The 16,445-nt window shown below is 44.3% G+C and overlaps 2 protein-coding genes across 2 annotated transcripts in view; one reads left to right on the top strand and one right to left on the bottom strand.

Moving 5' to 3' along the window:
* Positions 1 to 450, bottom strand: part of LOC146613871 (ciliogenesis-associated TTC17-interacting protein-like) — a 39,443-nt gene extending 38,993 nt beyond the window's left edge. Inside the window, exons 1-2 of the mRNA XM_085378778.1 lie at positions 333 to 450; positions 4 to 186 (exon numbers count right to left, since the gene is read on the bottom strand). Coding sequence (XP_085234904.1) covers positions 4 to 186; positions 333 to 450 — 301 coding nt within the window. The remainder of the gene's footprint in view (positions 1 to 3; positions 187 to 332) is intronic.
* Positions 451 to 14,749: 14,299 nt separating this feature from the next.
* Positions 14,750 to 16,032, top strand: LOC146613876 (E3 SUMO-protein ligase ZBED1-like). Its single transcript, XM_085378588.1, has 2 exons — positions 14,750 to 15,135; positions 15,381 to 16,032. The coding sequence occupies exons 1-2, from the start codon at positions 14,750 to 14,752 to the stop codon at positions 16,030 to 16,032; spliced, it is 1,038 nt and encodes a 345-aa protein (XP_085234714.1).
* The last annotated feature ends 413 nt before the right edge of the window (positions 16,033 to 16,445 follow it).

The raw sequence follows: 16,445 nt of genomic DNA on the forward strand, positions 1-16,445 counted from the left end.
CACCTGTCACTGCTGTCCCACAGGGGCAGTCATCAATGGCTCCGTGGCTCTGAGCATGAAGCATCATGCATGGCTGCTCTCTCCGGGCAAACTCCACCGTCACACTGAACTCCCCCAGCTCTCTCCCCCCCTCTGATACAGTCACCAGCGAGTCTGCAAACACACACTTCTGCAGCTCAGCAGGCTTTGAGAAGCGAAGGGACACAGAAGGTAAAGCCAAAGTGGACAGATTCAAATATCTGTAATGATTTCACGGTTTTTTGCTTTTCAGGTAGTTTTGGACTCAGCTTTTTCCTACCGACCATATTAGCCTAAATTGGATGCGAACTCACCGATGCCGGACATGAACGTGACAGCTTCGTCAGAGGCTTCCAGCTCCTGTCGCTGTTCAGGTCCTTCAGTCCCCGCTGAAAAACCCACAGCAGTCTGTTCACCCAGCGTGGCTTCCATCTTTAAAACAGCCTGAAAAGTGTGTGGGAGCAACTTCACAGGACACTCGCCTGCCTCGACAGGCAGTCTGTCTGGGTAATTTTATGCAAAGCAGTCTTATCCCACACTTTTCCTGCTTAGCATTTTTCTGCTACGGAAGGGAAGCTGGCGACCAAATCTCTGTTGGCATGGCAACGACGCTGGAGTACCGTAAAGACCATTGTATGTGTGAATTGTAGGCTGACTATTCACCACCAAATCTAGAGGAAGGAATTATACAAAAATAGAGGCGCTGTACATAAGCTAATAAAAAACAAAACAAAGAACACTGATTACTATTCCTCCTAAAAACCAGCAAATAATTTTTGTGAATTAATTTACTTAAGTCTGAGATCTTTACATCAAGCAAACAATTATGCAATACAATAGTGAATTCAGATAATAATTCTGATTGCAAAAGCTGTTAGACAGAACAATCTTAAAAACAGTCCTACTGTATTGTCAGGAGGACATCCTGGGCCACATTTGTGGGGGTCAGTCTAGCAGGCAACATGCTTGCTTTTCAAAATGATGGCCATTTCACATGTTATAGCAACAAGGGAGCTTAAGTGATCTTTTTTTTTATTATTTAAAAGGGACAGTGCAGTTTAACATATTTCAAGTGCAAGACATGAAACTGATGTACCGCACACAGGTTTATAGCTACTGCTAATTTTCAACAATTGTCCCTTGTTGGGCTTACAATCTAAATAGATACATTTGTAGATATTATGTTTCTGTTGCTAAAAGTCGATTTTTTTTTCATTCAATATTCTTGGGGATTCTTATTTTGAATTTAGTAGGACTTCAGAAATGTACAGTAAACCTATCCCACTTAACCTTAAACAAATGTTTGATTCAGTGTCCTTTGTAGTGGACAGCAAGACTCCCACATTTTCAATCTGTGTCCACACTTCAGGAAGCAGAGGGCTGAGTGATGTAGAGTTCTTTTAAATTCTGGATTTCACTCAGTCAGACTTGCATATAGGATGAGGTGGAGGAGTGCAGGGAGGTGAGAGTCAGAGGGCACACCAGCTTCTGAGGAGCCTGAGAAGGAAGCCACTGTCACTTATGGACAAGCGTGAAACCAAAGGTGTTTTTTGGCTCTACCCGTTCTTTCTTTATGGATTCAATTTCAACCCTATTAACACTGGGTTGAAAGACTAACAATAAACATGAAAACAGGGCAACTCTGTCTATAACCACCATGACTGGAGGATCACTGATTACATCAGTGATCAGACAGCCAGGTTCTTGAAAGTGTCAAAGCACACAAACCAAAGGGAGATGCTCATCTCTGCAGGCAGCCCAAACATTTATAAGCTGCATATCATACGTTAATATCTATGACATGACTTGAATCTGGATATATTCAGTACTATTTATAGCAATTTCAATGCATATAGACAGATTGTTTAAGACTGTTACTTTCCAGCACTGACAAGATGACTTCAATGTGTGATCAGGGGATCAGACGATAGAAGGCCAGTGCAGATGTTTCCTACAGCACTTACGCAATATCTATTAACCATAATAGGCTTCAGCTGTGGTCTCTTTGCTCCAGCACAGACTACTCAAACACTGGGATGTCCTTCTCTGAACTTCACCTTCCTTTTTTAAATCAAGTATTTCCCTTCATCTAACAGTTCAGAGATCCACATGAAAAAAACAAAACAAAATGAGGGACAGAAGAAAATAAACAACATTTTTGAAAAAAGGTTTTGCTGGAACATGTTTCTTTCAACCACATATGGTAGCCATGGTAACTTTCAGGATTTGTGGAGGGAGAAATCAAGTCAAACTGTTCTGAAGCAAACTAATGTATTCTGAGAGAATTAAAAGACATTATAACAAGTTAAATGTAACATTTTTATTGTTACTATCAGGAGAGTGTTGTGAGATTTGTTGTTTGAAATAAAAGTAACTTTTTTGATTAAGTAATGTTACTAGGTTTAAGAATGTAAAGGCTCAGTTTAGGAAAAGCACCCGTGAAGCTCTACTGCAGCACATGTAAAAACCTCCCAACACAAATAACACCAGTTGTGTTCCCAGTCTGAGATTTATTCTTTGATATAAAACTGCTACAGTATAAAATGCAACACCTCAATGCGAGATTCAGATTTAGAAAAATAAAAGATTTAAAATGATGGAAAATATAAAGGGAACATTTTAAGAAACATAATAAGTAATCATGCATCCCTAGTTGCACAGTAAGATGTGCTGTATTTCCATGATGACTTCAGGTGCGCTGAGGTGGCAGCACAAGTTTCTTTCTCAGGGTGAATCTCACTTCAGGCATCTGCTTGGCCAACGAGGAGGTTACTCAATGTGCTACATCATCGTTCACGTAGTGGAGGATGGAGACAATGTCTTCGCCCCTAAGAGCATTTATAGAGATACAAAAACATGTTGATATCACTGTCAGGGCCAGTGTGCACATGTGTTTGGTGATTTTAAAACAATTACCTGGGACAGCGCTCCTTCAGCTGCTCACAAAGAGACTGAACGAACCAGCTTCCATCGACTATATGTCTAAGTGAAGCATGATCTTCAACAGTGGCTATGGCAACCAGAACATCAGCTTCCTCAGGGATGGTCAATGGTGAAGTTCTCCATATCGTTCATCTGCACTCCACGCTGTATGTTACTTCCTTGGCAGGCCTGGATCAGGAACACTTTGGGCTTACCGGTGAGGACGGACTGGTCACACCCCCTGAACTTTCGGGTAATTTCTTTAATGGGGAGGGGGTTCCTGTCAGTTCCCAAAACTACACCCTTTTTCCGTGACTCAGAATAGAGCAGATGAAAGCATCACCGTGCTCAAGAACCTGCAGAGGATCAACAAAGCTGCTGCCATCCCACTCTTTAAAATTGAACTTCTGCAGCTGAGACATGTCTGCCAGGGAAGCAACAAACGTCAGTACCTGATCCATCTGATCCTTGTTCAGGTCTTCACACATCAGCACTCTGAAGCCCAGACACCTGAACACCTCTGCCAAGCTTTCTGCAAAAAATGTAATTAGAGAAAAATATTTAAGCACCAGATACTAACAAGAAAGAATAAAAAATCTGCCCCTGAAACTTACGGGCGTCTTTATCTGTCCCTCTTCTCTGTGAACCATCCTTGAAGTTCTTATTGTTTATGATCACGCAGAGGCCGACGGGCCGGCTAATGATTTGATAAACATCCTAAAGAGTGGACACCAAGATTTTACATGTGTTACTACAGGATGCGTAACCACAGAATTTCATCTACATATCTGCCTCAAGCGATGTCACAAGTGTAGGAGGCTGGTTCTGCATCAGCATCTTCCCTGTGACATATTCCCATCTTGTGGCAGAACATGTGAGGGAAGAACAATAAAACTGAGGTAAACAACCAAACACAACAGGAGACAGTGTATTTCTATACAGTGTTGCGTGAACTGGACATGTGTGTGCTTAATAGACTGGCAAATTACAGCAGGATTTTCCTATCCTCGGTCAGAAGGCACAGGTGACTTATATGATGAAAAAGAGGGTCCACAGCAATGATAATTAGGGTTCCTTTAATCCAAACATCTCCAGAAGTGAATTCGTGTGAGTATATGTATGTGTGGTTCTGTAAAAATAACAGAAATTACAATTAGCAAACAATTAAGTCAACCAAACTGGTCTAAATAATACAGAAAGGGTTGAACAGAAATGACTAAATACCACCCCCTGGCGGACACAAATGGGCTGCTGCACAGGGATAGACTCCATCTTTACTTTGGGCAGCTCAGTTCACAAGGGTAGCGCCATTTTGGTCAAATCAGCGCGAATATACATTGCCTCGTGGCTACACGAACAGCTGGAAAACTCTACTAAGCATCACCCAATGTACATAGCTAAATATATGATAAGTTACAACCATAGAACAAACAAATACAAGGCACTTACTTATCATTCACGCACACGCACTACACATGTTCAGTACAACAGCCCAGCTCCATCAGCGCTATCACGGTGAACCAGCGCAAACACCAACAAAGGATGGGAGGAATGTACCATCTTAGCAGTGGTTAGAGGGGGTCCGTGGAACAGTCTATATACACAAATCACAGGGGTTTTATACAGCCGCCCCCTAATGTGTATAACACATTAGTAAACATTAAAAACCCATGTGAATATAACTAAGGACATTCAACTGACAGTTCAGGTAAAATGATAAGTTTTGACACAGGCCGTTGGTATTTATGTTCCCCAATGGCGACTTCAGCTACTCGCACCTGTCCATCCGGGCTGGGAAACACCTGTGTTACCTGTCCTACGGGCCAGGAAGCCCGTGGGAGCTGATAGTCCACCACCATGACAGTCTGTCCCACTTTCAAAGGTGGAGTAGTCTGGTTCCAATTCTGGCGAGGCTGCAGTCCAGGCAAGTAGCGCTGAATGAACTGAGTCCAGAACTGGTCCGCTACGACTTGGCTGTGACGCCATTTCCACCTTCCAAGTTCTTCTCTGGTTCCATAAACTGCCTGGGGAAGGGAAGCATCGCGCCGCCCCATGAGCAACATATTTGGCGTGATCGGATCAACATCTGCAATATCCGAGGAAACGTATCCCAGTGGCTTGGAATTAAGTATGCCCTCTACTTCAACAAGAACAGTAAGCAACAAATCCTCTGGCACCGCTTGACCTTTGAGGGCAACTTGAAGTGCAGATTTGACTGAACGGATCTCCCGTTCCCAGGCTCCCCCAAAATGTGGAGCATGCGGAGGGTTGAAGTGGAAAGTGATGCTCTGTTCACTGAGCTTCTCCTGCAGTCGTGGCTCCATCACTTTGAATGCCTCCTGCAGCTCTCTGTCTCCTCCTCTGAAATTGGTGCCCTGATCACTCAGTATTTCAAAGGGTTTTCCTCTTCGAGCAATAAATCTGCGCAGAGCCATGAGAAAGGAGTCAGTGTCCATACCAGTGAGAAGGTCGAGGTGAATGCAGCGGGTCGTAAGGCATTTAAATATAATGCCCCACCGTTTCTCTTGTCTCCTGCCTATCTTTATAGTGAAAGGGCCAAAACAGTCAATTCCTGTGGACCAGAATGGCGGCTGATTTAATCGCAAGCGGGTAGCAGGGAGATCAGACATCTTCGGTGAAACAGGCTTGGCTCTCCACTTCTTACACTCCAAACAGCGATACTGATGCTTCCTTATGGCCTGTCTGCCTCTTAAAATCCAATACCTGCGTCTCAATTCGGCAAAAACACGTTCTGGGCCAGGATGCAGGAGACGTGTATCATAGTCTTTGATGATGAGCTGAGTAGTAGGATGGTCTGGTGACAACACGATAGGATGCAGAGTGTCAACATCCATCTGCTCTGCTCGCCGGAGACGTCCACCTACTCGTATGAGGCCAAGCTGACTGTCATATTCGGGAGAAAGGTTGCTCAGTCTGCTGTCTTTGTACACCTCTTTCCCAGATTTGAGTGTGTGTACTTCAACAGGGAAGCTATCTTGTTGTGCCTGTTTGAGAATTTGAACTTCAGTCTCTAGTCGTTGTGCCGCTGACATAGGGAGGACAGCCGCCCCGTGAGAAGACAGGTGGGTGGCCTGCACCAAATCAGCCCAGGTGTTGTATGCAGGATCAGACTGTGCCAAATCTGTAGTGACATAGGCACAGAAAGCTGATTTCTTTAACTCAGTATTATCTTCAGTGTCTGTACTCACAGTAGGTCGTGCTGGCCACTGCTCAGATGCTTGTCTCAGGAAGGGGGGCCCATCCATCCACCGGGTAGGTTTTGACAGCTCACGTAATGGTTTTCCCCGGGTGATGTCATCTGCTGGGTTCAAAGCCGAGGGGACATACCTCCAGCTGGCAGCCTCAGTCAGCTCCCACTCTTGCCACCGCTGGAGTAACTCGCCCTCGATGGGATCATCCCAGTTCCTGTCGTTCTGCCACAGACATTGAACAATAACCTTTGCCCGGGTCGTGAAGGGGATGATGAAGCCCAGTGGGTCGTATTGAGAGGCGAGGATGCTGTAGATATTTCTCATGGTTGACTCCTGAGGAACCACTGGCTGACATCTGTAGGCGATCTGGTCTGTGGAACAGTGCCATGCCAAGCCTAAGGTTGGTTCTTGGGGATCTGGTTGGTGTTCAGTCAACCACAGCTCGCAGGTAGGGGACTTTGCTTCAGAGGGGAGATGAGCAATGGCCTCTGGGTAGTTACTGACTCACTGTCTGATTTCGAAACCACCAGTAGATAGCAACTCACTGATGTTATCGACAAGTGGTCGTGCCTGCAAAGCAAAGGGCAAAGATTGCAAACAGTTATCGACATAAAATGAGCGCAGCACTGAGTCTAGTACTTGTTCATTGCCATCTTTATGATCCTGCACATGGCGCTGAAGGGCATACGTGGCACAACAGGGGCTGCATGTGGTTCCAAAGGGCAGGACACACCACTCATAAATGTCCGGGCTTCGATCTCTTTCCATATCTCTCCACACGAATCTCAGCAGGGGCCGGTCATGCGGAAGAAGCCGCACCTGATGGAACATACCTCGTATGTCCCCACTCACAGCAACAGGGTGCTCCCTAAATCTCAGCAGGACACCTATTAAGGATGGACCGAGAGTTGGACCTGGTAGCAGCTGATCGTTAAGGCAGTCTTGCCTGTATTGGAAGGAACAGTTGAAAACTATCCTAGGCTTATTGTTATGATGCACAATATGATGGGGAATGAACCAGGATTCATTTGTGCGGTTTGCCTCTTCAGGAGTGAGTTTTCTTACATAACCTGCTTGTTCCAGTTTGTGTATTTCTGCATTGTACACAGCCGCTAGATCAGGATCTTTAATCAGGCGCTTCTCGGTGGACCGAAGGAGAGCCATCACTGCGTCATGGTCAGTTCGTAGTTTAGTGGAGTCTCTGCGGCGGAGCAGAGGAGTAGCATAGCGAGCTATTCCATCCACCTGTACACGTTCTGTGGTTTTCTGCAGTAACTCCAGTGCCTCTTTGTCTTGTTTAGAGCGAGTTACCTCTTTCTCTGATCGAAAGGGGAGCACATCTAACTGCCACAGCTTCTCAACGTTCTGTCTTAGCGCTTGAGAGGGAGATGGTAACAGGGATGTGTGCAGACATGAAGCTTCAGTAGGTAGATGTAGAAAGGTAGCCGGTCCCTGGATGGCCCAACCGAGGTTAGTGTTGACAGCAACAGGGCTGCCTAGTGGACCGACTTTGACAGGTGACAGAGGGGTGATGAGCTGGACATTATCTGAGCCTATAAGAAGCATAGGCTGCACATCCTTAAATGCTTTGATGGGAACGTCGGCCAGATGTGGATATCTCTGACGGAGTATGTCCACTGGACAGGATTGTTTTGCCAGATTAAGTTCTTTAGCAGTGAAGACACGTCTGATGTGATGTTTGATTTGGGGAGAGCTGGGTGCGCTTAGTTCAAAGGAAACAGATGCGCCTTGTAACTGTGACACCTCCTGCCTGATGGTTCGTAGTTTGAGGGACTCCTCTGTGATATTCAATTGCAGGTAATGAACCGCTGCAGATAGAACAATAGTCCGCTCTGATCCATCGTCAAGAATGGCGTAGGTGGACAGAGATCGCTCATTATTGTGGAGGGTAACTGGGACCACTTTAAGCATGACTCTGCCTGAATGAGTGACTTGGTCCAAATACACCATGCTGGAGGCTGTACTCAATGTCAGGATACTCTTGTTTGAGCTGGAGGCAGCTTCATGAAGGATCTGCAGGTGTTGTTCTCCGCAGGTGGCACAAGGTTTCTTCAGATTGCAACTGTCAGGCTGGTGACTCCGACCACATCTCCAGCATCTCTTATTGTCATTAATCCATGTAATAATCTGTGTAGTACTCAGCTTACTGAAGTCAGAACAGGAACTCAAGTAATGTTCTGTACTGCTACAGAAGGGGCAGTAGGGCTTAAATTTCTCTCTTTTCTTCCCTTTCATCGGTTCTTTACTGTCAGTAGGGGCTGAAGTGGTATTAGCCGTCGGTGTTGTAGGCTTGTCAGTGCCATAGTAGACTGATGAGGATGTCTTTAATGGTCGGGATGACTTGTCTCTACGATCTGAGCGGGGTTTATCAGATATGTAGCTTTCTGTAGCCCTTCGTGATATCTGTATGGCCTGTGACTTCCTCTCTAACCACTGTGCAAAGTCAGGGAGAGTATAGGTGTTAGCTGAGTCACTCTGCAAGATGCCCTTTGCAAGACAATATTCAGCAAAACTGTCTTGATAGGAGAAGGGGAGTTTACTCAAAAGCCTGTCCACATGGGAACCACACTCTAGTTCGCTCTTAGCAGCTCCTTCCATGGAGTTTAGTAGTCCCACCAAACTACTAACTGATAGAGCAAAGTCTTCAAACCCCTGTGCATCTCCAGCTTTCACTGTGGGAGCTCTCAAAATGTTGTTAATTTCACCTTGGACTAATTGGCGTGGTTGTCCATAGCGCTGCTGTAGAGCCTGCATTGCTTTACTGAAGGGCGTAGTGTCATGCACATACCTCTTTGCAAGCTGAAACGCAGGAGGAAACTTTAGATGATCCAGAAGTACTTGGAATTTGTAATCCTCAGACAGGTGTGGGTGTGGTCCCAAAACTCCATCCAGACCTTTCTTCAGTAGCAGAAAATCACTCTCTTTTCCTGTGGTGAAGCGGATCAGGTTGGGTTTAGGGATGCCATAAGAAGAGGAAATAGCCATCTCCATCAAGTTCGGTCTCTGAGAGGAAAGCAGAGATGAGGAGTGTTGTGGGCTGCTCTGAATTACATCATGCTGTGAACTGACAGGTGGAGGTGCAGCTGGAGCAGGATGCCGATAGGTATACTGTGAGCTAACAGCAGGTGGCAGCACTTGTGTAACGTATGGCTGACTGAGAGGTGGGCCTGAAGTCCAAGGCGGATAGCCTGGAGAGGGCATGCCAGGCGGCAGCGGGACAGGGTACTGCATAGTGCCAGGGATACTAAACTGAGCAGCACTGTGTGGCACAGACCACTGTGGGGTTGATGACTGCCAATTCAGGTCTCTTTGCTGATACCAGGGAGGATGTTGCTGTTCTGTTGCTGTAAATGCAGACCGGTGTACCACTGGTGTTGGCTGAGCAGCTGATGGCATAGAAGAGTGGACGTATGGAGGGGACTGAGGAATAGGTCGGTTAACAGGGAGAGTAGGAGCTGTTAACTGTAATATTTGAGGGTTATCAACTTGATGAGCTGTGGAAGGGGAGGTCTGCTGTACAGTATGAGACTGAGGGCCAGGTATTACTGGAGATATGGGGGGGGTGTTTTCTAGTCCGCCCATAGGAGGAGCTTGTGTAGGATTATTATCCACAGTTAGTAAAGGCATACTATGGCTCCGGGCCTGGGTTTGTAACTGTACTTGGGGGGTTCTTTGGCCAAAGTTCAAAGACACTTGTATAGCGCTCTGTATCTCCCTCATCTGCTCCTGTACCTGGGTAACACACTGCTCCATCCTCCTTATTCTCTCCATCTCTGGTGAGCCATCGATGCCAGCGGTTTGGTGTATTGGAGTAGCTGCATTAGTGTTCGGTGGAACTGGGTTAGTCGGCTGTGGGGGATAGGTCCAGATGAAGTCATCCAGATATCTTGGAGCCCTATGTGGTCTCCTTTGCCGGGCACCTTGTTGTTCTTCATCATATCGGGATGCAGCCATGTTAGGAAATGCTGTAATTAATCCGGCTCGAAGGACCACTTGAACTGGACATGTGTGTGCTTAATAGACTGGCAAATTACAGCAGGATTTTCCTATCCTCGGTCAGAAGGCACAGGTGACTTATATGATGAAAAAGAGGGTCCACAGCAATGATAATTAGGGTTCCTTTAATCCAAACATCTCCAGAAGTGAATTCGTGTGAGTATATGTATGTGTGGTTCTGTAAAAATAACAGAAATTACAATTAGCAAACAATTAAGTCAACCAAACTGGTCTAAATAATACAGAAAGGGTTGAACAGAAATGACTAAATACCACCCCCTGGCGGACACAAATGGGCTGCTGCACAGGGATAGACTCCATCTTTACTTTGGGCAGCTCAGTTCACAAGGGTAGCGCCATTTTGGTCAAATCAGCGCGAATATACATTGCCTCGTGGCTACACGAACAGCTGGAAAACTCTACTAAGCATCACCCAATGTACATAGCTAAATATATGATAAGTTACAACCATAGAACAAACAAATACAAGGCACTTACTTATCATTCACGCACACGCACTACACATGTTCAGTACAACAGCCCAGCTCCATCAGCGCTATCACGGTGAACCAGCGCAAACACCAACAAAGGATGGGAGGAATGTACCATCTTAGCAGTGGTTAGAGGGGGTCCGTGGAACAGTCTATATACACAAATCACAGGGGTTTTATACATTGCGTGTGTGTGTTACCGTGCTGACATGAAGACACTTGGACAGGCTCGGATAAAAGGGGGGTACAACTCAGCTGTAAACTCGCCAGCAGAGGGAAAGTTTCTTTAATGGCGCCATCGGTTTGCAGGAGGTTCAGGAAGTCTTTGCATTTATCTTCTCCTTTATTCATGATCTTATCCACGAGCTCATTGACGTGTGTCTCCGCATTTGCGTTGCTGATGCTTTTAAGATTGTTGTATTCCCGGTGAGTGATCAGCTTATTCTCATAAACTTTGTTGAGAATTAGCCTGTGGTCTCCGGACAGAATCTCATGAATGGCTGTTTTATTGCTCCTTATTGCATTTTGGGCCAACATGCTGAATCTGCGCAAAGGAAAGAGTCAGAGGTGATCCTAAACACTACTGTCTATGAGACGGAAGTGGTTTATTACAGCTTACTATCGTAATAATAGCTGCACATTATATTACATAAAACGTAATTCTCTTACGGTGAAATGTATGGTTGTAGTTGTGTGTCTTATTTTGAAAGAACTATTTACGCGTTACCATAGCGACCAGAGAGCGTTAAGAAGCAGAGAGGAGGATGTCACTGTCATTGTTGCTGGCGCACAGCTCAAGTCACGTTTATTATTATATTTACAAAATACCACAGTTTCTTTTTTTTATTCTTTTTTTGTATTTATCCGCGACACCTTAAAGGTCGTTCCCTGAAAATATTGTCTGACATTAAAGTGATCTGTGGTGCAAAAAGGTTGGGGACTCCTGCTGTACAGTACAGAATGCGTTTAGCTTGTCGAATTTACATAAATCTTCGATCGCTAGCAGTGTAACTCTGAAGTGCTGTACTGTATGTTTGTAAGTTTTCTCACAAACAAACACTACAATGCCGACGAAACGTTTTGCACCCTCAAATGCACCTTCATGTTTCATTCCATAATACTGGACTTATGTTTCTACGAAGGTTTGAACTCTAAGAGTGTTTAAACAAAAGAGAAAAGTGTGAAAATGTTCGTTCCTGTCTGAGAAAAGTGTATAAAGCATGTAGTGAGGGGTTTTACAGTCTTAACATCTATAATAATTGTAAAAAATAAAGTTGGCTACTTCACGGATTTCACCTACCGCGGGTTATTTTTTGAACGTAACACCAGCGATAAACGAGGGGCTGCTGTATTATTAATAGTAATGTCTGGGACATCTAATTGATTAACATCAACATTGATTATTATGCACTATTATTTTTGTTCAAGGAGAGCAAAAAATATGAAACTCTCTCTCAGCTTGTTTGTTGCCAAAAATGGCTACTTTTTGTGTATGTTCACAAAATGCTATAAAATGTATATTTCTTAAAACATTTATCTACTTTTACCGATGTGACTCTTTAAAATAGCACCAGTCCTTTTCATCAAAATCAAAATTGTATCTAAATTTTTTACTCTTTATAGCCAGTTAGGTTATATATTACCATTAACTTTTCAGATAAAACGGTGATAAAGTCCTAATGTTTTCATGAAACTTCCTTTTTATCCCCATCTGAGCATCGGGGAAAAGGCTGTCTTGCAATTGTTGAGGTCACTAGTGTGTGCCCCATTTCTTCCGGGATCACTCTCTTTATAGGTTTTAGTGGACTCCTAGTACTGCGAAGTGGTTTCATGGTACAAAGGGATTGTATTCCAAGATCTGGGAGACTGTAGAAATGAGCAGTGATGCCCTTCCTACCATCTTTCCAGAAAAATAAGTGATCTGGAAGCTGTTAGGCTTACTTACAGCAGCAGCACTTTCTGCACCTGCATAAACTCCAGGACACATTTACTAACGGTGTTGCTGTATGTGCTGCAGCTTTGAATTTGTTAATAATATATATTTTGTTAATATTTTGGCTATGGTGTCTTGTCTTGAAATGTACAAGAGTAAAAGTGTTTTTAGCATGTGCTTCAAAGCTAAGTTTGACTGGGAAACTCAAAGCTCAATAGGCTGCATCAACAGAAATTCACTGCAGCCTATGTAATATTTCATGCGTCATAATTTATTCTACTCTATCTTGCAAATACATATTTGTGTGGCAATGTCATGCACAACACACACAACTATTAGATCCTTAAGATCAAACCCGTGTCATTCTTTTGGTCCACTGCAGTGCAGTAGTCAAAAAAAAAGAATAAGTGAAGTGTCCACAGATGGCCAGGATAGAGCCCAGAGTGTTAATGTTTAAAATGTATAAAAATATTATTGATTGCAATTCTTTACTGTTATTATCAACAATAAGCTTTTTATTTTGAAATTACAAGTTAAAAAAAATGCTGTTACATTTACATTTAATGCTGTTACACTGTAATCCTTTATTATAAGTATGGACACAGAATAAAGTGAACAACATTTTGAAATAAGTTTAATTGGAATTTTGTACTACGCAAAAAACAAAACAAAAAAACAACAACAACAACAACATATTAAACAAACAAACAAACAAACACAGCCAGTGCCTTCATTTGTCCATTACATGTCAAACATAGCACTGACCCTTAGTCCCTGCTCATCAGCACATGCTTTCAAAAAGAGCTCCATGTCCTCTGCAAACTGAAAAACAAAGAGGAACAAGTCCCTTGCTCCAGTGTCTTCTTCCTCTGACATGTCTATTAAGACCCTCTGCTGGTCCCCTTGATTTAAGGACAGATATTTGGGCATTGTTACATGTCCACGGAAAAGTGCCTTATTTTGGACAACCCACTGCACAGCAGGACGCAGATCTTCAACAACTGCTGGCTCCTGTGTCAGGCAAATGGGGATGAAAACATAGTTATTTCTCTGTTGCAGAACAGTTTTTTAACAGTTATTCAAATTTCACTAACCATGTAATTACACTACTGTTTAAAGTGAATACTGACCTGACTGACTTCCTGGAACTTGCGCTTTTTCAGTCTGAAAATGGGCACGTGTTGTCCTTCAAGCACAGCTTTGGCTTCCTCTCTCCAGTGTGCAAATAGCTTGCCAGAGCTATGAAGAGTAAGGCCACAGTGAGGGCATGTCATTTTCATGGACTTTCCATCAGCTGCAGTTTTATTGAACACAGAGGGTAGAGCCAATGAATGTTCTAACTATAGCTGTCGAAATTAACGCGTTAATTGCGATAATTAAATTTTGGAATAAATTACGTTAGAATATTTAACTATTTAGCGCAACACGCAGATAAGTCGCTCCCATAATTCCACTTGATTTGTTTACCGCGCCACTGAAAATGGAGAAGCAGGAACAGGATGGCCTTCTGGATGGGGAATTTAAATACAAGAAGAACATAGATGGGACAATAAACAAACGCGTTGTAATTTGCACTCACTGTAGTAAAGAGTTTCAATTTCACCGTTCAAATTCGACCTTAAAATACCACCTGAATGCCAAACACGCATTTGTCGGGGCAGCAGCTTCACCCGGCCTGCATCAGACCACTCTTAGTGAACGCAGGCCACTCGGTAAGTCTTCTTTGGACAAACTGACCGACAATATAGCCAAATGGATAGCAAAGGACTGTAGACCGCTAAGCATTGTGGAGGACAAGGGCTTTGCGGATGTTTTAAAGGTTGTATCTCAGGACGCGTCCTACAAGCCCCCAGCGAGAAGCACAATAACAATTCGAATCCACGAACTGTATGAAACGGAGAAATAGAAAAAAGAAGAGGCTTTAGTTCACACAGAATGCGTGGCTCTGACAGGAGACCACTGGACATCATTGAGTAATGACAATTACCTGGGATTTACTGCGCATTTAATCACTGAAGCCTGGGGTCTGACATCCTTTGCGCTGACTATAATGAAAACGGAAGAGCGGCACTTTGCGGAGGTTTGTGCAGAGCAGTTCCAGACTGTGGAGAATTGAGGAGAAGGTGACAACAGTAGGCACGGACAGTGCGCGCAATATGATCGCCGCGGCTCGCATCATGCCATTCAATCACATGCCGTGTACCGCGCACATTCTACAGAGATGCATCACAGTGAGTCTCGCAGACAGTGGCTTTGTCACTGCGCTGGCCAAATGCCGCAAAATTGTTGGCCATTTTAAGCACAGCCCAGCAAACACAGCAGAGCTGAACGCAGAGCAGGTGTCACTGGGGCGCAAGCAGGAGCCGTTGGCCCAGGACGTGCCTACACGCTGGAACTCCACGCTGGAGATGGTGAAGCGCTTTATCCGCAACCAAACTGCAGTAACCGCGACTCTGGATAAACAAAAGCATAAACTTGTCCTCCTGACGCCTCCAGAGTGGGACAAACTCCAGAGACTGGAGACACTTCTAGAGCCCTGCAGGTGAGCCTGTCATTGTGACCATAATTGTAGGTTTAGATTAAATGTATCAAACATACATCTTAAATCAGTTTTGTTATTATGAAAATGTCTTATTTAAAAAATAAATGAAATCAAATATTTTATTAATATTACCTAGTATTAAAAAGCTTTTTTTAATTTGCTGTCTTATCTCTGTGTGTGTGTGTGTGTGTGTGTGTGTGTGTGTGTGTGTGTGTGTGTGTGTGTGTGTTCCACTGCCACTGCAGATATGTGACTGAACTGCTGGGAGGAGAGGCCTACGTCTCCTGCTCTGTAGTTCTACCAGCCTTCTGCCACCTGCGCCGTGTCATGGAAGTAACTGATGAGGACCCTGCATATGTGGTGAGGTTTAAAGAGAAGTTTAAGGAAGACCTTGCTTCCCGCCAGGAACATACCAACTATGCATGGCTCCAGATCGCAACTGCACTGGACCCACGTTTTAAAGACCTACGCAGTGTGCCCAAGACTGACAGAGAAGCAGTGTGGACCACACTGGCAGGCATGCTGCATGAAGACTCTCCTAGAAGATCACACACTGCAGAAGAAGGTCCAGCCAAGAAGAGGCTGAGCCTGCTGCAGATGGACTCTGACTCTGAGTCAGAGGAGGAGGTACAGCAGGACAGAGCCATACAGTGCTACAGAGCAGAGCCCTGCACTGCCTTAGAGGACTGTCCCTTACAGTGGTGGGCAGCTTATGCAGGAGCCCACAGCCAGCTGGCCCGCCTTGCTCGCAGATACCTGGCCACTCCTGCCTCCACAGTGCCCTGTGAGAGGCTGTTCTCTGTAGCAGGGCACATTGTGAACAAGAAGAGGTCTGCTCTGCACTCAGAGAACGTGGACAAGTTGGTTTGTCTCAGCAACTGGCTGAAGGATGAGTAGACCAGAGGACCGTGTGTTTAGAGCTTGTTCTATGGTTGAATGTGATTTAAACAATACTTTTCACTGTTGTTCATATTTTTTTGCACTAATCTACCTTACCCAAAAGGATGATTGGAGATTTTTTCTATTTTGCCTGTTGAATTAGGCCTATGTTCTGTGAACTTGAAGATGTATATGGATAAAACAATGTGCTAGATTTAAACGGGTGGAAAACATTCAGTAAAAATCCCTCACAATTATTTGAAGCCCTGTTCTGCTTGTACTGCTTGTACTCACAATTCATAATAAATAAAACAAACAAGTGTGTTAAAAACCACTATCTGTCCCGATTTTTACACATATATACACATATACACATATATTTCGAGTTGCGATTAATCAATTTTTAGGCTGTGATTAATTCGCTTCCAGCA

Source organism: Diplotaxodon limnothrissa, linkage group LG18 (assembly GCF_057381915.1).
Source record: "Diplotaxodon limnothrissa isolate DT_005_m linkage group LG18, D_limnothrissa_male_GT1.1, whole genome shotgun sequence".
NCBI classification, from domain to species: Eukaryota; Metazoa; Chordata; class Actinopteri; order Cichliformes; family Cichlidae; genus Diplotaxodon; species Diplotaxodon limnothrissa.

Coding starts and splice junctions, on each gene's coding strand:
- LOC146613876 (XM_085378588.1), top strand. CDS start 14,750: ATGATCGCCGCGGCTCGCATCATGCCATTCAATCACATGCCGTGTACC. Junction 15,136..15,380: donor ACACTTCTAGAGCCCTGCAG/GTGAGCCTGTCA, acceptor CTGCCACTGCAG/ATATGTGACTGAACTGCTGG.